This window comes from Mustelus asterias, chromosome 8 (assembly GCF_964213995.1).
Source record: "Mustelus asterias chromosome 8, sMusAst1.hap1.1, whole genome shotgun sequence".
In the NCBI taxonomy this organism is placed as follows: Eukaryota; Metazoa; Chordata; class Chondrichthyes; order Carcharhiniformes; family Triakidae; genus Mustelus; species Mustelus asterias.
This window is the reverse complement of record NC_135808.1, coordinates 35,686,456-35,712,745: the sequence shown is the minus strand read 5'-3', so window position 1 is coordinate 35,712,745 and position 26,290 is coordinate 35,686,456. Positions and strand designations below refer to the sequence as shown.

Below are 26,290 nucleotides of genomic sequence, written 5' to 3'. Positions count from 1 at the left end.
TGGGATCTTGTATTGATAACTACTTTTTTGAAGAAATAAAGTTACATGAAAGTGAGGTGAATAAAAAGGTTGCTAACGCATTCAGCATACTTGGTGCTGTGTGACAAGGAGAGACTGTCTAAAAGATTCTGTTACTGAAGAAGTTCAGCAGGACAGATAGAAAAGATTTCTACTACAGGCTTAAGAAATACGATAAGTATTATGAAAGATACCAGAATAAGCTTGGCCCTGACAAGTGCTGAGACACCATCATGCCCAGATATCATGCCGTTGCTTATCCGTACACATCTAGTTCTGCAGGAGGAGCTACAAAGCCCTGCTCTTGTGTTCCCACAGATGGAGGTTGCTCCTCTGGCTGCAGCACTGAGCCGGCCTTTAGTGGCACTGCTAACTGTCTCTTGGGACTAAGGGACATGAGAAAACTAAACCACGCTATCGGATTCAAAAGGGATGAATGATAAATGGATGGGGAGGTGTGCACAGCTTCACTGCAGTGCCAGACAACAGGTTATGTGACTTGAGTTGTGCTGCCGGTGGGATGTTGCACAGCGCAGAGGATGTAACTACAAAGAGATTTGACCTGACTGAAGAAATTGTTCCTGAAATTGGCAATAACGTTGGAGAATAGAGGCAAGAACTGCACAGCTCTTTTGGTGATAAAGAAACGAGCATGGCTGAAGATGCATCAGTGGCCACCAAGTCCCCGAGGCAGATAGACTTCTAGTTTATTACCTCCAACAGGTAAGCAATGAGTCACAGCTCAACTTCCTCAGCACTGTTGATCACTCATCGGATCAAATGTGAAGATTGCATAAGGGCATGAGGTGCCTATGCTAATGGAAATCTCTGAGGGCAAAAGAAATGTTGGATTAAATGACAGATTGATTTCCAAATTTCAGCTGGAGAAAGTCACCTCAAGTAAATAGATAAATCTCATGGCAAACCACCCAACGTGGACCCTTTGCTCGAATTCTTAGTGGCTTGGATTCAATGGGAAAATCCGTTCAAAAGGTCAAAAGAGAATGAGCTAAAAGCAACGTCCAGAACTGGCCACAGCAGCCACAATTCCCAAGAGCTTTGGGCCACAAATTCCACCTCCAACAGAAACTAAATCTGGTCAATTGACTCATCATTTTCAGAGTTTGCAGATATTGATGAAAGGACCCAATAGAGTTCAGCGTCAATCCATGCAAAATTATCAACCCCGGGCAGTCAAACAGCGATTCCCAATCTGCAGATAACCTTAAGCAATAATTTTATTACAGAATTAGTGAGTTACTAAAAGCCAGAATTGGGAGAGTGTAGAGACGTGAGGGAGATGGCGTGAGGCCATGGAACAATTTGTACTGAAGCATGAGAATTTTAAACTGGGGGACTGGGAACCAGTGTAGGTCAGGGACCCCAGGGGTGAAATGTGTGTGAGTCAGAATAGGGACTGCAGAGTTTTAGCTGACCTGAAGTTTCTGGAGGGTGGGAGATGAGAAGCTGGATAGGAGAACATTGGAATGGGCCAGTCTGGTCTGGAAGCAACAACAGCATGAATGAGGATATCAACAGCAAATAGACCAGTGGTTCTCAACCTTTATGTGGACCATTAGATTGTCATCAAAATCTTTTGCAAAATTATCAACCCCGAGCAGTCAAACAGCGATTCCTAATCTGCGGATAACCGTAAGCAATGATTTTATTGCAGAATTAGTGACAATTTTTTATGTGCAGGGCAAAATAGAAGTGATGATCAAGAGAGATGTGGGCCAAACAAATTGGTAAATCAAATTGTGGCTCATTTGCGAATCTGTCAGATATTTTGGCCATGCAGGACATGCAGTTTCCATACAGGGTAAAACATGACATCAGAGAGCACTGCAAAGTTTGAAAACACAGCTTCGCAAGAACTTCCCTGTTCCTGACACAAAGTTCAACTGGATACAAAATCCCTTTGGGAGCCTTGATGATAACATCCTCGCAAGCTGACCTTGAGAGAACAAGACAGCCTTGTGGAACTGTCCTGTGACAGTGCTTTAAAGTTGGATTTTTCTCAGAACTATCAGACTTACTCCTTGCTTAAAGTTGCCTCAGAATACCCGGAACTGTCCGACAAGGCAGTAAAGTTTGACGTTTTTTCCTACAACCTACCTTTACAAAACTGAATTTTCAAGACTTGTTGCATTGAAGGCCAAATATCAGAATAAACTTAACATTGAACCAGATCTCTGATTGAGATGGTCATCCCTGGAATCTGACATCCAGTGTTTGATGTCTGTGAAACAACATTGGCCTTCTCATTAGGTAAGTGTTATCTGTTTCCACTGGTAGGCCTACTGCAGGTAAATGTGCTGTGATGGTGCAATGTATTTGAGAGTGTGTATCATAAACTATTAGAAACTGCTGCATTTTTCATACCCGTTGATACACACATTTGATTCCCATCAGCCATAGGTTATGTAAAAAAATCTTTAAAATGGCTTGCATACATTGTGGTCCGCAAAAGCTTTTGATGACAATGAAGGTCCACATAAAGGAAAAGGTTGAGAATCATTCTCTCTTCTACCTTCTTCCATCAGGAAAAAGATACAAACGTCTGAGGTCCCGTACCAACCAACTCAAGAACAGCTTCTTCCCTGCTGCCATCAGACTTTTGAATGGACCTACCCTGCATTAAGTTGATCTTTCTCTATACCCTAGCTATAACTGTAACACTACATTCTGCACTCTCTTGTTTCCTGCTCTATGAATGGTATACTCTGTCTGAATACTTTTCACTGTCTGCTAATACATGGTGATGTTTGGAGATCTGGTCAAAGGTTAAGTTAGCCTTCTTGAAACGATGGAACTGATTGTGGGAGAGGTTGGAAACAGACAGTGCTTTGGAAGGACAGCTCCCCTGTGTGAGCACTGGAGGGTAAACGACACAGACAACTCTCAGTGTAATGCAGGTTTGATTAGCCTGAGAATGATTTGTCACACGACTGGTTTCACCCGTGTTTTATGCATTGGTGTCTGTCCAGAAGTCAGAATGATTTGCACACCTTGCAAGATGACTCTGCTCCAGTTCCGTGTAGAGATGCTGATATTTAGCAAGAGAGGAGAAGGTGGAAAAATCCCAACACACATCATACTGGAATATTTCATCTCCCACGTGGGTTCACTGATGTTCCAGGAGGTTCAACAACTCTTTTACAGAACTCACACTGATAGGGTTTCTCTCCTGTGCAAGTGTGTTGATGGATCAGGCGATAGGCTGACTGTGATAGTCTTGTCACACACTCACCCCGAATAGTTTCTCCCCAGTGTGGATCTGCAGGTAGTTTACACATCCTGTTTCTGTCCTGTATGAAAACATTGGTGTTCACAGAGGTTCAATGACTGCGAGAATGACGTGTCTCGCAGTTTACACTCGAATGGTTTCTCTCCTGCGTAAATGTGGTGATATACACAAAGCTTTGATGACTGCGAGAATGACTTGTCACACACCTCACTCCTGAATGGCTTCTCCACAGTGTGAATGTGTCAGTAAATCTAAAAGTTTGATTATTTCCCTTCCATGTGGCTGCTCTCCTGAAATGACAGGTACACTTTGTGTGTTACAAGTTCATACGAGTCTGCGGAGACCACCTCACACTTGAACAGTCTCTCACCTGTAGGAATGAGTCAAAGAACAAAGAACAGTACAGCACAGGAAACAGGCCCTTCGGCCCTCCAAGCCTGTGCCGCTCATTGGTCCAACTAGACCATTCGTTTGTATCCCTCCTTGTATTCCCAGACTGCTCATGTGACTATCCAGGTAAGTCTTAAATGATGCCAGCGTGTCTGCCTCCACCACCCTAATTGTCAGCGCATTCCAGGCCCCCACCACTCTGTGTAAAAAACATCCCTCTGATATCTGAGTTATACCTCGCCCCTCTCACTTTGAGCCCGTGACCCCCCGTGATCGTCACCTCCGACCTGGGAAAAAGCTTCCCACTGTTCACCCTATCTATACCCTTCATAATTTTGGACACCTCTATTAGGTCTCCCCTCATTCTCCGTCTTTCCAGGGAGAACAAGCTCAGTTTACCCAATCTCTCCTCAAAGCTAAGACCCTCCATACCAGGCAACATCCTGGTAAACCTCTCTGCACTCTCTCTAAAGCCTCCACATCCTTCTGGTAGTGCGGCGACCAGAACTGGATGCAGTACTCCAAATGTTGCCTAACCAGCGTTCTATACAGCTGCAACATCAGACTCCAGCTTTTATACTCTATACCCCGTCCTATAAAGGCAAGCATACCATATGCCTTCTTCACCTGTGCTGCCACCTTCAAGGATTTGTGGACTTGCACACCGAGGTCCCTCTGTGTTTCTATACTCTTGATGGCTCTGCCATTTATTGTATAACTCCCCCTACATTAGTTCTTCCAAAATGCATCACTTCGCATTTATCTGGATTAAATTCCATCTGCCATTTCTCCGCCCAATTTTCCAGCCTATCTATATCCTGCTGTATTGTCCGACAATGTTCATCGCTATCCGCAAGTCCAGCTATCTTTGTGTCATCCGCAAACTTGCTGATAACACCAGTTATACCTTCTTCCAAATCATATATATATATCACAAATAGCAGAGGTTCCAGTACAGAGCCCTGCGGAACACCACTGGTCACAGACCTCCAGCCGGAAAAAGACCCTTCGACTGTTACCCTCTGTCTCCTGTGGCCAAGCCAGTTTTCTATCCATCAGTGGTTCATGAGACTCGATAAATGATTGAAGCTCTCACCACACTTCGTGTTCATTCACACTTCTTCCCAGCCTCACCCTGACCGAGCACTCACACCCAAACCTTCAGAAAAGTTGGTTCTGATGGAAGGTTCCATACCACTAACCAGTTTCAGATCTGAAGCTCCCCGACCCAATCGATTTCCAGATCATGGTTTCACTGCCCAACCTTCTCTGTGCTGAGCAATGCTGTGAAGGGACTGGATGTCTTCCCACAGTTGTGCAATTGTTCACTGGGTGATGGTCAGGATCTATCTGCAGTATCTATCCTCTCTCTATTCTTCAGTGTAGTAGTGCAAAACGGGAAAAGGAAATTTAACTTTCTTCAATTTCCTCTCCTCCTTTGTGGAAGGGGCTGACTCCTCAGTTCCACAGTGAGTGCCAATCAAGACTCAGAGACAAGAGACTCAGCATCACTATCACTGCGTATGCTCCAATGCTGGACGGTACTGCTCCTGCGCACCTCTCTCCTGTGGTCTGCATAGAGGACATTCACCACTGCGAGCAGATGCTGTTTTTTTTTTTAGGTTTATTTTTAAGTTTATTATTAAGCTAAGGCTATTCCCGAGGGAAAGTCCTTTCCTGTTCCTCACTTGACTGTCATACCCTCTTTTTTCAACAGGAACACCAGATAGTGACCAGGAGCAGACAACATGGCTACTTTCTAGATCGCCATCTTCCCTGGTACTCTGAGAGCAATGGAAAAGACAGTCAGGCAGAGTGTAAAAAGGGCTATCAATTCACTATGAGCTCGAGTCTTGCTGGCGAAGACCAGTTTTACCCTTTGAGAATGTGTTTAATATAAAAAACAATCAGGAAAAAATGTTAATTCAATGGAGATTTTGAAATTTCTTCTCTTGTTTCCAGAATTATTTGAAGAAAACACACTGGGCAGGAAGTGCTAGAAGTCAAGAAAAATATTGCTTCAGTGTAGCTGATTGAAGTGCTCTGGTTTATCCTGGGGAATTAGATACACTGCACTCCACTGTATGGACACACTGCACTCCACTGTATGGACACACTGCACTCCACTGTATGGACACACTGCACTCCACTGTATGGACACACTGCACTCCACTGTATGGACACACTGCACTCCACTGTATGGACTCACCAAGGTTCCTTAGATTGCACCTTCCAAATCCATGACCAATACTCAAAAGCAACTAATACACGAGAACACCAGCACCTGTAAATATATCGCCGTTCCCTCATGTCACTGGGTCAAAATCCTGAAACTCCCACCTAACAGCACCATGGGTGTAGCGGTTCAAGGCGGCAGCTTACCAACACTTTCTCAAGTGCGATTAGGGATGTGAAATAAATTCTGGCCAAGCCAGCGACTCCCACATCTTGTGAATGAAATATTTTTAAAAGTCTGTGATGGATCCACTTGACTTTTTAATGAGTCTTTTGTAAATTTTCATTGTCGCCAGTCAAATGCAAAGGCAGCAGTGTGGAAATGATGTGTCGCGCTGAATTTCCCAATCATTTGTCATGTGTCTGAATTCAGGGCCACAGAATTCACACCAATGGGGTTTCTCCCCTGTGTTGATGGAGCAGGAGATACACTGACTATGAGACAGTCTTGTCACACCCCAACAGCTGAATGGTTTCTCACCCATGTGTACCCACTGCTGCTTCAGAAAACCAGAGCACTAGGTAACGGCCAACCACAAACATCGCAGCTGTGAATCTTCTAGTGTCCCAGGAGCGTCAAAGATGTCACAAAAGGTTCATCACAAACCTCAACATTCAATGGTTACTTGACTTTGTGGGTCCTCTGATGGACGTGGAGGTTCCATGATTGAGAGAATGATTTGTTGCACACATCACACATGAATGGTTTCTCCCCTGTGTGAACACGTTGATGCACACGGAGGCTCGATGACACAGAGAATGATTTGTTGCACACCTCACACATGAATGGTTTCTCCCCTGTGTGAATTCTCTGATGGAGCAGGAGTCTTGACGAGTCAGAGAATGATTTCACACACACATTGCACTTGAATGGTTTCTCCCCTGTGTGAATGCGTTGGTGTATGCGGAGATTTGATGAGTCAGAGAATGATTTCTCACACACCTCGCATGTGAACGGCTTCTCCCCTGTGTGAATGCGTTGGTGTGTGCGGAGATCCGATGATGATAAGAATGATTTGTTACACACCTCACATGTGTATCGTTTCTCCCCTGTGTGAATACGTTGGTGCCTGTGGAGATCTGATGATGATGAGAATGGTTTATCACACACCTCACATGTAAATGGTTTCTCTCCAGTGTGAGTGCGTTCATGTCTGCGCAAGTGCGATGATCGTGAGAATGATTTCATACACACTTTGCACCGGAATGGTTTCTCGCCTGTGTGAATGCGTTGGTGCACGAGGAGGGTCGATGACTGCGAGAATGATTTGTTGCACACCTCACAGGTGAATGGCTTCTCTCCTGTGTGAATGGGCTGGTGATTCACCAGACCTGATAACTGTGTAAAATCCTTGTTACACACCTCACATTTAAATGGTTTTTCCCCAGTGTGAATGCGTCGGTGATTCACAAGCGTCGATGACTGTGTGAAAGCTCTGTCACACACTTCGCACTTGAATGGTTTGTCTTCCATGTGGCTGTCTTTGTGTTGCCAGTTATGCAACATGTACACCTTGTGTGTTAGGAGATTGCATGATCCTGTGGAGAAGTCCACACACTTGGATAGCCTCTCATCTGAATGAGTCAGTGGTTCATGAGGCTTGATGAATGATTGAACTTCTCAGCACACTTGGAGGCCAATTCTTCCCAACCTCACCCTGACTGATCACCCACAGCTGAACCTTCTGAAAGATTTGTTCTGATGGATTTCCAGATGATGGTTTCACTGCCCAACCTTCTCTGTGTTGAGCAATGCAGTGAAGGGACTGGATATCTTCTCAGTTGTGCAGTTGTTCACTGGGCGATGGTCAGGATTTATCTGCAGTGTCTATCCTCTTTGTATTCTCTCGTGCAGTAGAGTGAAATCCTTCTGTAAAACAGGAAAGGAAACATGATTTCCTCCAACTCCCGTGTTTCCTTTACTGAAAGGTCTGACACCTCCGTTGTAGATGATTCCACTATGTCAGTATTCCCTTGTGTGGGGGATCAGATACAAATCCTTTCTTTTTCCTCACGTAACTGTCACTCACCCTCTGTTTCCAGCAAGGACACTTGACAGTGACCAGGAGCAGAAAACATGGCTACTTTCTTTCCTCCACCCAAAACCCCATCTTCCCGGGCACTGTGAGGTCAATAGAAAAGACAGTCAGCGGAGTGTAAAACAGGCTATCCATTCACTATGAGCGGCAGCAATACTGGCAAAGAGCAGTTTTACCCTTGGAGGGGGCGGCACGGTAGCACAGTGGTTAGCACTGCTGCTTCACAGCTCCAGGGACCTGGGTTCGATTCCTGGCTTGGGTCACTGTGTGCGTGGAGTTTGCACGTTCTCCTCGTGTCTGCGTGGGTTTCCTCCGGGTGCTCCGGTTTCCTCCCACAGTCCAAAGATGTGCGGGTTAGGTTGATTGGCCATGCTAAAATTGCCCATAGTGTCCTAGGATGTGTAGGTTAGAGGGATTGGTGGGTAAATATGTAGGGATATGGGGGTAGGGTCTGGGTGGGATTGTGGTCGGTGCAGACTCGATGGGCCGAATGGCCTCTTTCTGTACTGTAGGGTTTCTATGATCTCCTGGATGTCAGGAGAAATGTTAATTCAATTGAAAATTTGAAATTTCTCCCCTGGTTTTCCAAATTTATTTGAAGAAAAAACACTGGACAGGAAAAGCAGCAACAAGACAGATTCAGGTATATTCCACCTCCACAATGCCAGCCCCAAGAGGAAATTCAACATCTCCTTGAATGGTAAGAGACTGAACCACCAACAACATCCCGTTTATATTGGTGTTTCCCTTGACTGAACACTTACAGACAAAAAATATCTGAGCAAGACTCCAGCAAAAATCAAAACGTGAAACAACCTCCTTGACAAACTCGCTGGTTCTTCATAGAGTGTAGATGTTCAAACGTTAAGGACATCAGCTCTTTTCACAGTCTACTCGACTGCAGAGTACTGTGCACCAGTTTGATGCAACTCATCTCACACCAGTCTCGTAGATACTCAGCTCAACACAAAAATGTGTATCATCTCAGGTACCCTCTAATCACCTCCCCTCACTCCCTGTACTGAGCAACATCCCACCCCTTACAAGGAGGGAGGGTGCAACACGAAAGCTCCAGCAGAAGGTCTACATCAACATCAGCCTGCCACTGCACAAGGATGTTATCAAACCACCTGCTGCTTGTCCCACATCTCTCAATTCTGTATGGCTAAGACCACAGTGCCAAGGAATAACAGCAGAAACCCTATGGCAGCAGAAATGGAACCAACAGGCCACGATTAAAAATTCATCACATATGCCTCAGTCCACCCACCCAGAATTTCAATCTGCCACGCCAACATTGGGCACTCCGCAACCGTTTCTACCAGACCAAGGCCTTTGAGCAGCAAATCAGCACAAATGGGCCCTTGCAGGGGACCAGGACAGCTGTGGTGCACCCCAATCAATGACCCACATCACTGAAGACTGCCCCCTGACAAAATTCAGCCAAAGGCTCAGAAAGCTCCATTTAACCACTGCGGAAACTATTAACTGGCTTGGTGATTACTGCACAACTAAAATAAACTAGGCGAGAAATGCTAGAAGCTAAGGAAAATATTGCTTCAGTGCAGCTGATTGAAGGATTCTGGTTTATCCTGGGAAATTAGATACACTGCACTCACTCAGACTGCACATCCCAAATTCAGCTATCAGACACAGCACTGGGCAAAAGTATCAAATCCAAGCCCAGGCTTTTGGGAAAAGCCGAGGCCTTCAGGTAAAATCTTTAAAGAAGACATTAAAAAACATTTCAATAAATGTGTCTCTGCCCCTTCCAGATAATTACACCTCACCTTCTCATATTCAGTAATGAACCATCAACAAAACTCAGCCTGTAAATCAGAAGGGAAATGCTTCCAATAAACACACTCAATACCCAACACACAGCTCCAATCAAACAGCTCAGCGCTCTGATTGACGGCTCTCACAGCCACTTGTGCAGCGAGAATAGTCCCGCCCACAGGGGACATGCCAATCATTCCTGGGGGCCAGTCACATGAGATCCTGCGCTCCGCCCAGTTCTGCGCAGCCGCTTTCCAGGCAGACTCTCACCCGGTCGGAACAACATCACCCATGCTGCATTGTGGTCCCGGGCTTGATGTAGAGATGCCGGTGTTGGACTGGGGTAAACACAGTAAGAAATTCAACAACACCAGGTTAAAGTCCAACAGGGTTCTTTGGTCGCAAAAGCCTTTTATTTCCCGGGCTTGCGCAGTGAGGAGCGGCACTATGGAATCAGGGAGAGAGAGAGAGAGCCAGCCCGCGGTGCCTGATGGGAGTTGTAGTTCTGCCGCGCGCAGCGGCGGTTGTCTCCCAGCGTTCGGGAGTTGGAATGTGAGGAAGCGCGAGCCCCGAGCGGCTGAATCGAATTGAAAAGCAGAGATTGACCCTTGGTAGGAACCAGAGCGATGGCGGTGGGAAGATTCTGATGTGGAGATGCCGGCGTTGGACTGGGGTAAACACAGTAAGAGTTTTAACAACACCAGGTTAAAGTCCAACAGGTTTATTTGGTAGCAAATGCCATTAGCTTTCGGAGCGCTGCTCCTTCGTCAGATGGAGTGGAAATCTGCTCTCAAACAGGGCACAGAGACACAAAATCAAGTTACAGAATACTGATTAGGATGTGAATCTCTACAGCCAACCAAGTCTTAAAGATACAGACAATGTGAGTGGAACACATAGTTCTCCTCTTCCACTCACATTGTATCTTTAAGACCTGGTTGGTTGTCGAGATTCGCATTCTAACCAGTATTCTGTAACTTGATTTTGTGTCTCTGTGCCCTGTTTGAGAGCAGATATCCACTCCATCTGACGAAGGAGCAGCGCTCCAAAAGCTAATGGCATTTGCTACCAAATAAACCTGTTGGACTTTAACCTGGTGTTGTTAAAACTCTTCCGGTGGGAAGATTCACCATTGCTGGAGATTCTCTGTATACAACTGAAGAGGAAAAAGTCCACTCTACTCTACTCTTTTTTTTGTTTTTATTCCAATTCAATCAAATCAAGTCCAATTCAGAGTCTCAACAAGTTGAGATATTCCCGATCCAAGCTGACAAGACAGGGCTCTCACCTCCTGTCGTGGGCCTGATCTACACGATCCAAGCTGATTGGAGTAGGCATTGCACCTCCTCCAAGGCTTGATCTCATTTGCATCTTAGCCAAAAGGCCGAGATGCCGCTTTTAAAAATTGCTTCAAATGAAGCTAAGATGTAACCGAATGACTTCAACCAAGCACAGCATGTCGATACTACACTTGATCTTAGCCAAAAGGCTGTCGACATGCTGTGCTTGGTGAAGTCATTCGGTTACATTTTGGCTTCATTTGAAGCAATTTTTAAAAGTGGCATTTCGGCCTTTTGGCTAAGATGCAAATTAGATCAAGCCTTGGAGGAGGAGCTATTCCTATTCTAATCAGCTTGGATCATGTAGATCAAGCCCAAGACAGGAGGTGAGAGCCCTGTCTTGTCAGCTTGGATCGGGAATGTCGCAACTTGTTGAGAGTCTGAATTGGACTTGATTTGATTGAATTGGAATTTAAAAAAATTTTAAAACTCTCTCCACAGATGCTGTCAGACTGACTGAGACTTTCCAGCGTTTTTCTATTTTGTTGCAGCAGTCCCACTGACTGAACAGAGTTGCACACAGAAGAGTTGCAGGAGGAATCACTCCCCAAACACTGGCTCAGATTCCTCGCTCTCTTTTGAGTTCCACCCTCCCATGTCACTCTCTCCTGTCCATGTGCTGATCCCACCACTGCACATCATCACTGCCTTGGATGCTGTGGGCCTTCCTCTTCTGATCTGCTGTCAAACACATCCCAGGCTACACATCCCACACTGATGTTGTCAGTTTGAAAGCCTCCGAGATGAAGAATGCTATCCCCACACTGGAAATCTCTGTCAAACATTTACCAGGGGAACTGAGACAACAGCTGGAATAAGTGAGATTTTATTCAGATGGGACAATGACGAGTTTAAATCCCCACCTGATCTGCTGCTCAAAGTCGCCTCCGTTTCACCGGTCAGTTCCCCAAGCTTCAGGAAACTCACGTTACTCCAGAAATATTTGGATTGGCTGTGAGAGACGTCAATCAGAGAGCCCACCCACTCTGCCCATTCCCTCCTCTTCCTCTTTCACAGCTGCTTCACTTCCTGTAGGGACTGAAAACCAAGTGAGGAGATGGTGAGTGAAGGAGCAGAATTTATAATAATTACATTGCATAATATCCACACTAATGTTCAGGCAGTCTGACTATCCTGTGGGGAATCAGGTGTGGAAATGCCTCTTATGCTGTGTGAGAAGATCCAGCTGAGAGGCCTGTTTACCTGGTACTTTGTGCTGAGCTGTTTGATTGGAGCTGTGTGTTGGATATTGAGTGTGTTTATTGGAAGCATTTCCCTTCTGATTTACAGGATGAGTTTTGTTGCTGGGTCATTAACGAATATGAGAAGGTGAGGTGTAATTATCTGGGAGGGCAGAGTGTCTGAGGATTCTTACTGATTTCCTATTGTTGAATTCTATGTGTGTGTTGGGATCAGGTTATTATCCCGTGGACCATTAATGTCATTTATTGCTGCTTTCTGTCTTTTCAAATTTCTCCAAGATGTTTCACTGCCCTTTCTTTGAATTTTTGAGAGAGTACAAGAGTTTTACAAGAATGGTCCAGGATTGAAGGATTACGGTTACGTGGATAGACTAGAGAAGCTGGAATTGTTTCCCTGAGAGCAGAGAAGGCGAGGAGGTGATTTGTTAGAAATACTTAAAATCATGAAGTACAAGAGTAAATAGATACTGTTCCCATTGGCAGATAGTTCATAACTAGAGTTTATACATAAAAGATGATTGGCAACACAAATCAGAGGTGATTTGAGGGTGGCACAGTAGCATAGTGGTTAGCACTGCTGCTTCACAGTGTCAGGGACCTGGGTTCGATTCCCAGCTTGGGTCACAGTCTGTGTGGAGTTTGCATGTTCTCCCTGTGTTTCCGTGGGTTTCCTCCAAGTGCTCCGGTTTCCTCCCACAGTCTGAAATACATGCTGGTTAGGTACATTGACCCGAACAGGCGTCGGCGTGTGGTGACTAGGGGGATTTCACAGTAACTTCATTGCAGTGTTAATGTAAGCCTTACTTGTGACTAATGAATAAACTTTACTTTTAAAATAAACTTTAAAAAACTTTTTAGACAGTGACAAGTGTTTAGGATTTGGAATGCACTGTGTGATAGGGTGGTAGATGCAGATTCAATAATAATCTTCACGAGGTTCAAACCTGGACTCTAAAGTATACACAGTAAGAAGTTTAACAACACCAGGTTAAAGTCCAACAGGTTTATTTGGTAGCAAAAGCCACACAAGCTTTCGGAGCTGCAAGCCCCTTCTTCAGGTGAAGAAGGGGCTTCTTCACCTGAAGAAGGGGCTTGCAGCTCCGAAAGCTTGTGTGGCTTTTGCTACCAAATAAACCTGTTGGACTTTAACCTGGTGTTGTTAAACTTCTTACTGTGTTTACCCCAGTCCAACGCCGGCATCTCCACATCATGACTACTCTAAAGTATACCCAGTGCTGCTCCTGACATGTCTCTCTACTGGTTTGCTGACAATCATGGAATGAGGGCTGTGCTCCGTTCGGACTGAGATTGTGGTGAATACAATCCTGCTGTTGCTGATGGCTCACTGCATGGATACCCAGTTTTGGGATCTGACCTTTGTCTACTTCCCCAGTGATGATTAACAGGGTGAAGTATTCACTCATCAGCTGGGAGGGAAGTGGTAGTTTTCCTTGAATGTGTTTGACATGAAGCCATGAGACTCCATTGAGTCAATATTGAGAACTTCCCCATCTACCAGTGGGATGGGACATTCCCAGGAATGGTGAGGGAGTAGACTGGGAAGTGTTCAGGTTGAAACATTCTGTGACGTGGATTCATAGTGAAATGTTAGCCCATTTTATACTCCTCCTGACTGTCTTTTCCATTGACATCACAGCGCCTGGCAGATGGGGTTCTGGATGGAGGATGGAAAGTAACCACGTCGTCTGCTCCTGGTCACTATCCAGGGTCCCTGCTAGAAACAGAGGGTGTGTGACAATCAAGTGAAGAAAAAGAAAGGACTTGTATCTGATCCCCACATGGGGGAATAGCAGACTGGCACTCACTGTGGAACAGTCTTTAACTGAGGAGTCAGCCTCTTCAGCAAAGGAGAAGAGGGAGTTGGATGAAATCATGTTTCCTTTTCCTGTTTTACAGAAGGATAGCACCAGAGAATACAGAGAGAATAGACACCGCAGATAGATCCTGACCATCACCCAAGAAACAACTGCACAACTGTGGGGAGACATCCAGTTCCTAAACAGCATTGCTCAACGCTGAAGTTGGGCAGTGAAACCATCATCAGGAAATCGGTCGGGCCAGGGGAGCTTTGACATATCATCAAATCTGAAACTGATCAGTGGTGTGGAAGCAACCAATCAGAACCAACCTTTTCAAAGTTTCGGCTGTGGGTGATCAGTCAGGGTGAGGCTGGGAAGAAGCGTGAGTGAACTCCAAGTGTGATGAGAGCTTCAATCATTCATCGAGACTCATGAACCAGTGACTCATTCCTACAGGTGAGAGGCTGTTAATGTGTGAGGTGTGCTCAACAGGATCAGCTGTATCATCTGTAACACAAAGCCAGCAAAATGGAAGAGAAACTATTGAAGTGTGAGTTGTGTGACAAATCATTCTCGCGCTCATCCCACTTTCGAATCCACCAACGCACTCACACTGGAGAGAAACCATTTACGTGTACGGTGTGTGATAAATCATTCTCGCAGTCATCGCATCTTCACAGACACAAACGCATTCACACAGGGGAGAAGCTGTTTCGTTGTGACGTGTGTGAGAAAGCTTTCAGACAGTTATTGAACCTCCAGGTCCATCAGACAATCCACACAGGGGAGAAACCCTTCAAGTGTGAGTTTTGTGATAAAGCTTTCCCAACATCGACAGGATTCCTGATGCACCAGAGTGTTCACACAGGGGAGAAACCTTTCAGGTGTGAATTGTGTGACCGAGCCTTCACACAGTCATCAGCGCTCATGCAACACCGACGCACTCACACTGGGGAGAAACCATTCACCTGCAAGTTGTGTGATAAATCATTCTCTCGCTCATCGCACTTTCGTGTGCACCAACGCACTCACACAGGGGAGAAGCTGTTCCGTTGTGATGTGTGCGCGAAAGCTTTTACACAGTTATCGAACCTCCAGGTCCATCAGACAATCCACACAGGGGAGAAACCCTTCAAATGTGAATTTTGTGATAAAGCTTTCCCAACATCTACGAGGTTCCTGATACACCAGAGCGTTCACACAGGGGGAAATCCCTTCAGGTGTGAGTTGTGTGATCGAGACTTCACTTGTTCATCAGCGCTCGCACAACACCGACGTATTCACACCGGGGAGAAACCATTCAAGTGTGAAGTCTGCAACAAATCATTCTCTCGCTCATCTCACTTTCGTGTTCACCAACGCACTCACACTGGGGAGAAGCCATTCACCTGTGAAGTGTGTAAGAAATCATTCTCCCAGTCATCAAACCTCCGTGAACACCAACGCCTTCACACTGGGGAGAAGCCGTTCAAGTGTGAGGTGTGTAATAAGGACTTTACGCGGATATCAGGCCTGATGAGTCATCGGCGCATTCATACAGGGGAGATGCATACTAAGGACTTTGAACAATCATCTCACATGTTGGACCAGCATCGTATTCATTCAGCAAACAGTGGGGAATCCAATTGAGGCATGTGATAACCTCACGCAGTCAGCAATGCTTATGAAACACTAACATCCACACTGAGGAAAGGATCTTTCAGTGCAAGGTGTCTGATAAAGACTTCACACATCAGCATGGATGACGATTCCTACAGCAGATAGACTAATGCAGGGGTGTTGGAAATGGACGATGTTACAGAGGGGGAAGTAGGTGATCTTTGTGATGGAGAAGGTATGAAGTCGGAAGCTCAGCTGGAAGTTGAAGAGAATGACACTGACCAATTGTTGTTTGAGATGAGACTGGAGAGGGCAATCGAGAGAAATTTAAGGAATGTAGGAACTGGAGTCATCCCTTGAGCTGTTAGATCATGGCTGATCCGTATCTTGACTCTTTCCTACCTTCCTTAGCTCTGTAACCCTTAATCCCCTTGTCTAACAATAAATCTATCAATCTCAGTTTTGAAATTTTCAATTTACCCCCAGACTTAGCAGATTTTTGTGGGGAGAGAGTTCCAGATTTCCAATTCCTTTTTTGTGAAGAAGTGTTTGCTAACATCACCTCTGAACAGCCTCGCTCTAATTTAAATGCTCTGTCCTCTTGTTCTGGACTCTCCCACCAGAGGAATAGTTTCTCTCGAACTACTCTTGCAACTTGTTTAATCATTTTAAACACCTCAATTAGATTAACCCTTAACATTCAAGGGAACGCAAGCTCTGTCTGTACAACCTGTCCTCATAGTTTAACTCTTTTAGCCCCAGGAACATTCTGTTTAAAGTTTATTTATTAGTGTCACAAGTTGGCTTACGATAAGACTGTAATGAAGTTGTTGTGAAAATCCCCTTGTCTCCACACTTCGGCACCTGTTCGGGTACACTGATGGAGAATTTAGCATGGCCAATGCACCCTAGCAGCAAGTCTTTTGGACTGTGGTAGGCAACCGGAGGAAACCCACGCAGACACGGGGAGAACGTGCAGACTCCGCACAGACAGTGACCCAAGCCAGGAATTGAACCTGCGTCCGTGGTGCTGTGAGGTGGCAGTGCTAAGCACTGTGACGCTCTGGTGAATCTGCGCTGCACTCCCTCCAAGGACAATATATCCTTCCTGAGTTCTGTGCAGCTGGAACATAACTTTCACAAGGACACAGCTGGTTTTGGGGTGGAGAAGTTGTGGGTTATCTTTTCTCTTTAGGATGGTCCTGGAGTAATGAGCAGCTTTGACAGTGGAAAGCAGGACCATGAGTGCTTGATGTGGTCCAGTCAGATCTGGTGATGAATGGCTAAACCAGTTGTGCACCAATCACACTCATTTCTTCAACCTCTTGAATTTGAGAAGCAGGGACATCAACCAGGAAGGAAGTAAAGGTAATTTTTGGAACAAGGGTGTAGAAGGTGGATATGAGGGAGTGGTTAAACTACATTGACGGCTACAGGTGCATTGTGGGTGAATGAAGGGTTAAAGGGGCAGAGAGTTGGAAATTAGAAAGCACTGTCCAACTCACCTGGGGGAAGTGTCTTCCAGAAATGGAAATGGATCAGTCCATGGGGTTATGTGATGGAAACAAGCTCAATTTGGTATAATTTCTGACCATCAGAATTGGGAACCTGACAAAATAACGGAGATTTTAAAGAAACGTCTGTCTGTGATATTCTGAGAGACTTTCTCCTGATGTAAGTGGTTGTGTTTGTTCATAAAGTAAGCCAGCTCTCAGGAGTGGGTATCAGACCCTGCTTTAGTTTGTGATGTGAATTATAGACAGATCTTCTTCAGGTAGTTGTTTTGACTGAATATTGTGTTGCTGTTTTTCTGCTATTTTATGAATCTTCTGTATAGATTTACATCTCATAATACAGTAATGTTTTGAAGCTGAACCCAAACTACCTGATTTGTCAGCATGGTGTATACCTATTCCTTGAAACGCTCAGGAGCCAACGGTAAGAGTCCACTATACACTACACTGTACATAGTATAGTGGTCAATGTCACTGTGGGCTGGTATACTTCTTCCATCAATTGGCTTTAAATTTCCAATTCACAGGTAGCAGAACATTTCCCTGAAGAAGAACTGAAATCATCCGAAATCACTTTATAGTCAACAATGATATTTTTAAAGTGTAGTCAGTGTTGTAATATGTCACTTGAATCCAGAACCTTCTGACTCTGAGTGTGCGAAGTAAACAACGGCTGACTTGTAATATTTCTGTTGTGTTAGATTCAGTTTCTAAGGGTTAAATTTCAAGGCTGTGTACAGAATGCTTTCCTCCCTGCAAACTAGCAGCCTGAAAGTTTGATTTGACTTAGTGGTAACTAGTTGGAGCTGCAGATGTCCGTGTTGTCTTTGTGTCTGGGTTCCTGAAGTTGTGAAAGACACTAAGGTCCCGAGTGTCAGGAGAAGTGAAACTGACGGAGAAAAGTGGGTAAACTCCAGGGGTGAGGAACAACCTGCAGACTTGGTACTGATAGAGGATCCCCACATCGATCAAAAACACAAACACCCTAAATCCCACTGACTCAAATAGAACCACGCTCCAGAGCAACCATCTTCTTCTTGAGTTCTCTGCCAGAGGCAGCTCTGACCCACATTGCCACGAGCTCTCATCACAGGAATAGCAAGGGGGCAGATTCCAAATCCACCTCAGCTGGAACGGGGATTGAACCCCGTGCCATTGGCACCAATGTGATCCAGTCCAGCTGTCCAGCCAACTGAGTCAACAGGCCTCCCAGGGAGTCCGAGTTGCTGTGGCAACATACACTTTTATAGCATGTTAGAGCCTGGAGCTATGAATGGTGATAGTAGCGGCTCAAATTTCTTTCTCTTCCATTCTTACCGCTTGTCTTTAGTGTGTGTTGGAAGGATTTACAAGTTCATTTACAACTTATTTTGCCCTGTTATGAACACACCTTCCTTGGCCAAGAGGGCTTCAAGTGGGACTTGAACCCAGAGCTTTGGCTCAGAGGCAGAGAGTCTACCCACTGCACGACAAGATCTCCTTTCAACAATCATCTACTGTCTGAAAATCCACAGTTTCAGAGTTACACTCCCACAATCACAGAGTCCATCTCCCAGTCACAGACACTCCCACAGACACAGAGTCAATCTCTAAGTCACAGTTGCTCCCCAAATCACTCCTGGAGTCACAGCAGGACACCGGAACTGTGTACCCTCTCTTCTTTATCCCCTCCCTTCTGTGTCTCGTCTCTGTCTTCCTATCCTTCCTGTGCTCCTCTCTCCTGCACCCCCTCTCCTTTGCACTTGTGCTGTCCTCAGCTCCTCTCTCTTCTGTGCATGTGCGGATCCTACCACTGCACATCATCACTGTCTTGGATGCTGTGGATCGTCCTCTTCTGATCTGCTGTCAAACACATCCCAGGCTACACATCCCACACTGATGTCAGCTTGAAAGCCTCTGAGGATGAAGAATGCTCTTCCCACATGGAATCACTGTCAAACATTTACCAGGGGAATGGAGACAGCCGCTGCAGTAAGAGAGGTTTTATTCAGATGGGGCAATGACAAGTTTAAATCCCCTCCTGATCTGCTGCTCAAAGTCACCTCTGTTTCACCGGTCAGTTTCCCAAGCTTCAGGAAACACGGGTTAATCAAGAAATATTTGGGGCAATTTGAATTATAAACAACGTTCCATGTAATGTGTAAAATGGTTGCTGCCCTCAAACTTTATTTACATATGACAACATCAGAGGTCACGTTAATATGGGATCCACAGTGTACAAAGGGATTTAACCAAACTTCTTCGTGTTTACAAGTTACTCCACATAAATAGTTCAGAAAGAAAATTATCACACAAACAAAAACTGTTCTTTTTAGTGTTCCTATTTTATCTGATGTTACTCATGAAGGCCATAACATCTTAACCTTGTCCCTCGCCTGAGATGTGGTGACCCTCAGGTTAAATCTCCACCAGTCAGCTCTTCCCCTCAAACAGGAGAGCTGCCTATGGTCATCTGGGACTATGGCGACTTTACCTTTTTATTTTGTCTCTTCCTACATACACATGCTGGAGGGAATATTTGGCCATTCACTCTGGCGGGATTCTCTGGTTCCGCTAGCAGCGCACCGTCTCCTGCGGGTTTTGCAACATCATGGAGTGATTGGGAAATCCCATTGACAATGGCAGGACCAGAGAATCCTGACGCGAGCGAACAGCATACCTCCTCCCGCCACCAAGAAACACATGGCTGGGAGGCTGGAGAATACCCACTATAATCTGTAAAATGTTCAGTTCTTCACTTCCGAATAATATCTCTGTAAATTATAAACGCATTGGAGCAGATAGAAGCAGTTTGAGAAAGATGCTTTGAAGTGTTTTGTAGTCAGACTGTAACATCACATCACTTTCCCTCTCTCCAAATTTGTTGAAATGACCACAAGTAAAGACAGCATCCAGACATTTTTTCCCAATCTGTGCATAGCATCGTTCAATTTGTGTTGATGCTCTGGATACAAACAACTGGTTGTCCTTGCTGCATGAGGGTTGCTCCAAGTTCTGTTTCCCTGGCATCTGGAGCAACACATGTTTTCTGAAGCTTGGGAAACTGACCGGTGAAACAGAGGTGACTTTGAGCAGCAGATCAGGTGGGGATTTAAACTTGTCATTGTCCCATCTGAATACAACCTCACTTATTCCAGCTGCTCTCTCAGTTCCCCTGGTAAATGTTTGACAGATTTCTAGTGTGGGAATAGTATTCTTCATCCTTGGAGACTTTACAACTGTAAGAGGGTGAGAACAGCAGATTTGAAAGAGACAACATCTGAAGAGAGAGAACCATGATCGGCATCAGCTATCATGGGGACGAGGAGGAGAAGTTGGGTGATCAGCAGTTTGGTGAGAATAGGATCGAGAGAACAGGTGGTAGGTCTCATGGACAAGATGAGCTCAGAGAGGGCATATGGGGAGATAGGAGAGAAACTAGAGAAAGATGTTAGTACAGGGCATGGGCAGATGGGGGCATTAATAGAAGTTTGTCCAGGTGGGCTAGTGAAAGGGAGGGAAGTGGTAGAGGCAGCTGATGGGATTGTTTCAATCTTATTTCCCTGAGCAGAGCAGTCAATAACCAGGGAGCAGAGATTTAAAATCATTGATGGAAGGAGAGAGGAGTTGAGTAACTTTTCACCCAGAGGACGGTGGAGGTCTGGAACTTACTGTCTGAAAGGCTGATAGAGGCAGGAACCCTCATCACATTTAAAAAACACTGGGATATGAATGTGAAGGAATAACTTCTCCATATTCAAAATGAGGATGGAATAACTTCTCCATGTTGACACTGCCCCATCAAATACTCTCAGAGAAGGTCCAGCATGGGTTAGATACAGAGTCAAGTCCATCTAAACTGTCCCCGGATATCCACTGGCAGTGGATGGTAAACCAGTTGTACGCCAGAAACGTTCAAATCTGCCTCTCTTGGTCTTAAGGGACTTAACGGAGTCCTCACTGTCCACGGGGATGATGCCAGAGGACTGGAGAGTGGCGAATGTTGTTCCTCTGTTTAAGAAAGGGAATAGGAATGACCCTGGTAATTATAGACCGGTTAGTCTTACTTCGGTGGTTGGTAAATTGATGGAAAAGGTCCTTGGGGATGGGATTTACGACCGTTTAGAAAGATGCGGATTAATCCGGGATAGTCAGCACGGATTCATGAAGGGCAAGTCGTGCCTCACAAATTTGATTGAATTTTTTGAGGAGGTAACTAAGTGTGTTGATGAAGGTAGGGCAGTTGATGTCATATACATGGATTTTAGTAAGGCGTTTGATAACGTCCCCCATGGTCGGCTTATGATGAAAGTGAGGAGGTGTGGGATAGAGGGAAAGTTGGCCGATTGGATAGGTAACTGGCTGTCGGATCGAAGACAGAGGGTGGTGGTGGATGGAAAATTTTCAGATTGGAGGCAGGTTGCTAGCGGAGTGCCGCAGGGATCAGTGCTTGGTCCTCTGCTCTTTGTGATTTTTATTAATGACTTAGAGGAGGGGGCTGAAGGGTGGATCAGTAAATTTGCTGATGACACCAAGATTGGTGGAGTAGTGGACGAGGTGGAGGGCTGTTGTAGGCTGTAAAGAGACATAGATAGGATGCAAAGCTGGGCTGAAAAATGGCAAATGGAGTTTAACCCTGATAAATGTGAGGTGATTCATTTTGGTAGGACTAATTTAAATGTGGATTACAGGGTCAAAGGTAGGGTTCTGAAGACTGTGGAGGAACAGAGAGATCTTGGGGTCCATATCCACAGATCTCTAAATGTTGCCACTCAAGTGGATAGAACTGTGAAGAAGGCCGATAGTGTGTTAGCTTTTATTAACAGGGGGTTGGAGTTTTAAGAGTCGTGGGGTTATGCTGCAACTGTACAGGATCTTGGTGAGACCACATTTGGAATATTGTGTGCAGTTCTGGTCACCTCACTATAAGAAGGATGTGGAAGCGCTGGAAAGAGTGCAAAGGAGATTTACCAGGATGCTGCCTGGTTTGGAGGGTAGGTCTTATGAGGAAAGGTTGAGGGAGCTAGGGCTGTTCTCTCTGGAGCGGAGGAGGCTGAGGGGAGACTTAATAGAGGTTTATAAAATGATGAAGGGGATAGATAGAGTGAACGTTCAAAGACTATTTCCTCGGGTGGATGGAGCTATTACAAGGGGGCATAACTATAGGGTTCGTGGTGGGAGATATAGGAAGGATATCAGAGGTAGGTTCTTTACGCAGAGAGTGGTTGGGGTGTGGAATGGACTGCCTGCAGTGATAGTGGAGTCAGATACTTTAGGAACATTTAAGCAGTTATTGGATAGGCACATGGAGCACACCAGGATGATAGGGAGTGGGATAGCTTGATCTTGGTTTCAGATAAAGCTCGGCACAACATCGTGGGCCGAAGGGCCTGTTCTGTGCTGTACTGTTCTATGTTCTATGATATGAAGTCTGCACCTAGGGAAAGGCAGTAAGAAGTCTCACAACACCAGGTTAAAGTCCAACAGGTTTATTTGGTAGCAAAAGCCACTAGCTTTCGGAGCGCTGCCCCTTCGTCAGCTGAGTGGGAGTTCTATTCACAGACAGGGCATTTAAAGACACAAACTCAATTTACAAAATAATGATTGGAATGCGAGTCTCTAGAGGTAATCAAGTCTTCAAGGTACAGACAATGTGAGTGGAGAGAGCATTAAGCACAGGTTAAAGAGATGTGTATTGTCTCCAGACAGGACAGTTAGTGAGATTTTGCAAGTCCAGGCAAGTCGTGGGGGTTACAGATAGTGTGACATGAACCCAAGATCCTGGTTGAGGCCGTCCTCATGTGTGTGCATGGTACATTGGGGAGACCATGCAGACGCTACAACAACGGATGAATGAACACCACTCGACAATCACCAGGCAAGAGTGTTCTCTTCCTGTTGGGGAACACTTCAGCGGTCACGGGCATTCGACCTGTGATCTTCGGGTAAGCGTTCTCCAAGGCGGCCTTCACACCACACGACAGCGCGGAGTTGCTGAGCAGAAACTGATAGCCAAGTTCTGCACACATCTTTATGCCCTTTATATGCCCTGTTTGCTGTTTGTGAATAGAACTCCCACTCACCTGACGAAGGAGCAGCGCTCCGAAAGCTAGTGGCTTTTGCTACCAAATAAACCTGTTGGACTTTAACCTGGTGTTGTGAGACTTTTTACTGTGTTTACCCCAGTCCAACGCCGGCATCTCCACATCCTGGGGAAAGGGCCAGTGTGAGACTGGGAATGGTTTTATTGGGGACTCAGACATCTCAGGTGAGGGTGAGTAAATCAGTAGCTGCAGAAATGTTGTGATGAACAGAGGCCCAAAGGCCGAGACTGTTGGGATTTGGAAAGTGCAGTTGTTAGTGGATAGTTTATTCTGGAGACAGATACAGAAGGAGGTGGAGCTGTAATATGGGAGGGGGTGTGGCTGCTGAGTAATATATGACGTGATCAGAGATGGTCTCCTCTGTGATTGATATGATGAGAGTAGTGAGACTAGGTAAGGCAGCGAGATCAAGGAGGTGGCTGGGAATCTGGGTTGGGAAATCACTGGGAAACTTTGAGTCAGGACAAACAAGGAAACTTCTGGAAAGACAGTTGCTTCTCACATACAATCTATATTTACCCAGCATTAATTGCTGACAGACATAAACCAAATCCTGACCCTATCAGTTCATTCCTGGAATGTTTGGAATTGATCCAATCTAGTTGTTGATGAAAAGAAAGGGCTGGCCCACAAAATGGCATCAAATTTGGCAGTGTTAACATCAAGACAGAGGTTCAAAGTTCCAATCACCAAACCTCCCATCTTTTACAGCCCCAGTGGCCTAATGGATAAGGCACTGGCCTCCTAAGCCAGGGAGTATGGGTTGAAGTCCCATCTGGGCTGGAGTAAAGTTTGGTCCAGTGACAATGATCAAATCTCCTTCTCTAGACATTGTCACATTCTGTGACAATCAGGGAACTTTCTGTATAACTTCTCAGCCAATCTGGGCAGTTCCTGTTCAGTCCCGTTCTTACTCTGTCACTGGCTTTCCACTGACACAAAACAATGCAATGTTTCTCTCAAGCTATGCACCATCCCAACACTCAGGGAACAATATCACCTCCACTTTCCAGGCAAATACAGTCCCTTTATCTCCCGTCTTCAGTTTATCCAACACCCCAACACAGTCACTACTTTGAAACGTCAACTGATAATATGTAAAATTAGATTGAGATTTATGTGAGGAAGGGGATTGAGGAAAATGGAAACCAAGTGGGGTGGATCAGGTTAATACACAAATCAGACATAATCTAATTTGCATCGGTATTCACGAAGGAGAGGGGCGTGTTAACCGGGAGTGTCTCGGAGGGAGGTGTTGACCCGTTAGAGAAAATCTCCATTACGAGAGAGGAAGTGTTAGGTTTTTTAGGGAACATTAAAACTGACAAAGCCCCAGGGCCTGATGGCATCTATCCTCGACTGCTCAGGGAGACGAGAGAGGAAATTGCTGGGCCTCTGACGGAAATCTTTGTCGCTTCTTTGGACACGGGTGAGGTCCCTGAGGATTGGAGGATAGCGAATGTGGTCCCGTTGTTTAAGAAGGGTAGCAGGGATAACCCAGGAAATTATAGGCCGGTGAGCTTGACGTCCGTGGTAGGGAAGTTGTTGGAGAGGATTCTTAGAGACAGGATGTATGTGCATTTAGAACGGAACAATCTCATTAGTGACAGACAGCATGGTTTTGTAAGAGGGAGGTCGTGCCTTACAAATTTGGTGGAGTTTTTTGAGGAAGTGACAAAAACGGTTGATGAAGGAAGGGCCGTGGATGTCGTCTATATGGATTTCAGTAAGGCATTTGACAAAGTCCCACATGGCAGGTTGGTTAAGAAGGTTAAGGCTCATGGGATACAAGGAGAAGTGGCTCGATGGGTGGAGAACTGGCTTGGCCATAGGAGACAGAGGGTAGTGGTCGAAGGGTCTTTTTCCGGCTGGAGGTCTGTGACCAGTGGTGTTCCGCAGGGCTCTGTACTGGGACCTCTGCTATTTGTGATATATATAAATGATTTGGAAGAAGGTGTAACTGGTGTAATCAGCAAGTTTGCGGATGACACAAAGATGGCTGGAATTGCGGATAGCGAAGAGCATTGTCGGGCAATACAGCAGGATATAGATAGGCTGGAAAATTGGGCGGAGAGGTGGCAGATGGAATTTAATCCGGATAAATGCGAAGTGATGCATTTTGGAAGAAATAATGTAGGGAGGAGTTATGCAATAAATGGCAGAGTCATCAGGAGTATAGAAACACAGAGGGACCTAGGTGTGCAAGTCCACAAATCCTTGAAGGTGGCAACACAGGTGGAGAAGGTGGTGAAGAAGGCATATGGTATGCTTGCCTTTATAGGACGGGGTATAGAGTATAAAAGCTGGAGTCTGATGATGCAGCTGTATAGAACGCTGGTTAGGCCGCATTTGGAGTACTGCGTCCAGTTCTGGTCGCCGCACTACCAGAAGGACATGGAGGCATTGGAGAGAGTGCAGAGAAGGTTTACCAGGATGTTGCCTGGTATGGAGGGTCTTAGCTATGAGGAGAGATTGGGTAGACTGGGGTTGTTCTCCTTGGAAAGACGGAGAATGAGGGGAGATCTGATAGAGGTGTACAAGATTATGAAGGGGATAGATAGGGTGAACAGTGGGAAGCTTTTTCCCAGGTCGGAGGTGACGATCATGAGGGGTCACGAGCTCAAGCTGAGAGGGGCGAAGTATAACTCAGACATCAGAGGGACGTTTTTTACACAGAGGGTGGTGGGGGCCTGGAATGCGCTGCCAAGTAGGGTGGTGGAGGCAGGCACGCTGACATCGTTTAAGACTTACCTGGATAGTCACATGAGCAGCCTGGGAATGGAGGGATACAAACGATTGGTCTAGTTGGACCAAGGAGCGGCACAGGCTTGGAGGGCCGAAGGGCCTGTTTCCTGTGCTGTACTGTTCTTTGTTCTTTGTTCTTTAATTGAACAGGTTTGAGGGGCTGAATGGCTTCCTCCTCTTCCAATGTTCCAAAGTTTATCGGGGATATTTACTCCATAATCTTGGATGGTACTTGGCCAGATAATAAAAGTTGTTCAAAGATGTGGGTTTTAAGGA

The 26,290-nt window shown here is 45.6% G+C and overlaps 2 protein-coding genes across 9 annotated transcripts in view; one reads left to right on the top strand and one right to left on the bottom strand.

Annotated features, from left to right (window-relative positions):
- The window catches only part of LOC144497035 (uncharacterized), a 91,566-nt gene extending 83,721 nt beyond the window's left edge, over positions 1-7,845 (bottom strand). Inside the window, exon 1 of the mRNA XM_078217757.1 lies at positions 6,525-7,845. Coding sequence (XP_078073883.1) covers positions 6,525-7,400 — 876 coding nt within the window. The 5' untranslated portion in view covers positions 7,401-7,845. The remainder of the gene's footprint in view (positions 1-6,524) is intronic.
- Positions 7,846-9,943: 2,098 nt separating this feature from the next.
- Positions 9,944-17,924, top strand: LOC144497027 (uncharacterized). 8 transcript variants are annotated; one of them, XM_078217735.1, is made up of 2 exons: positions 9,944-10,063; positions 14,171-17,924. In XM_078217735.1, exon 2 carries the CDS (start codon positions 14,602-14,604, stop codon positions 15,700-15,702), a length of 1,101 nt encoding a protein of 366 aa, XP_078073861.1. In that variant the 5' UTR covers positions 9,944-10,063; positions 14,171-14,601; the 3' UTR covers positions 15,703-17,924. The 8 variants fall into 8 exon arrangements, with proteins under 8 accessions (XP_078073861.1, XP_078073857.1, XP_078073856.1 ...); XM_078217731.1 differs by having other exon boundaries at positions 9,944-10,085; positions 13,911-17,924; XM_078217730.1 differs by having other exon boundaries at positions 9,944-10,322; positions 13,911-17,924.
- Positions 17,925-26,290: the final 8,366 nt, after the last annotated feature.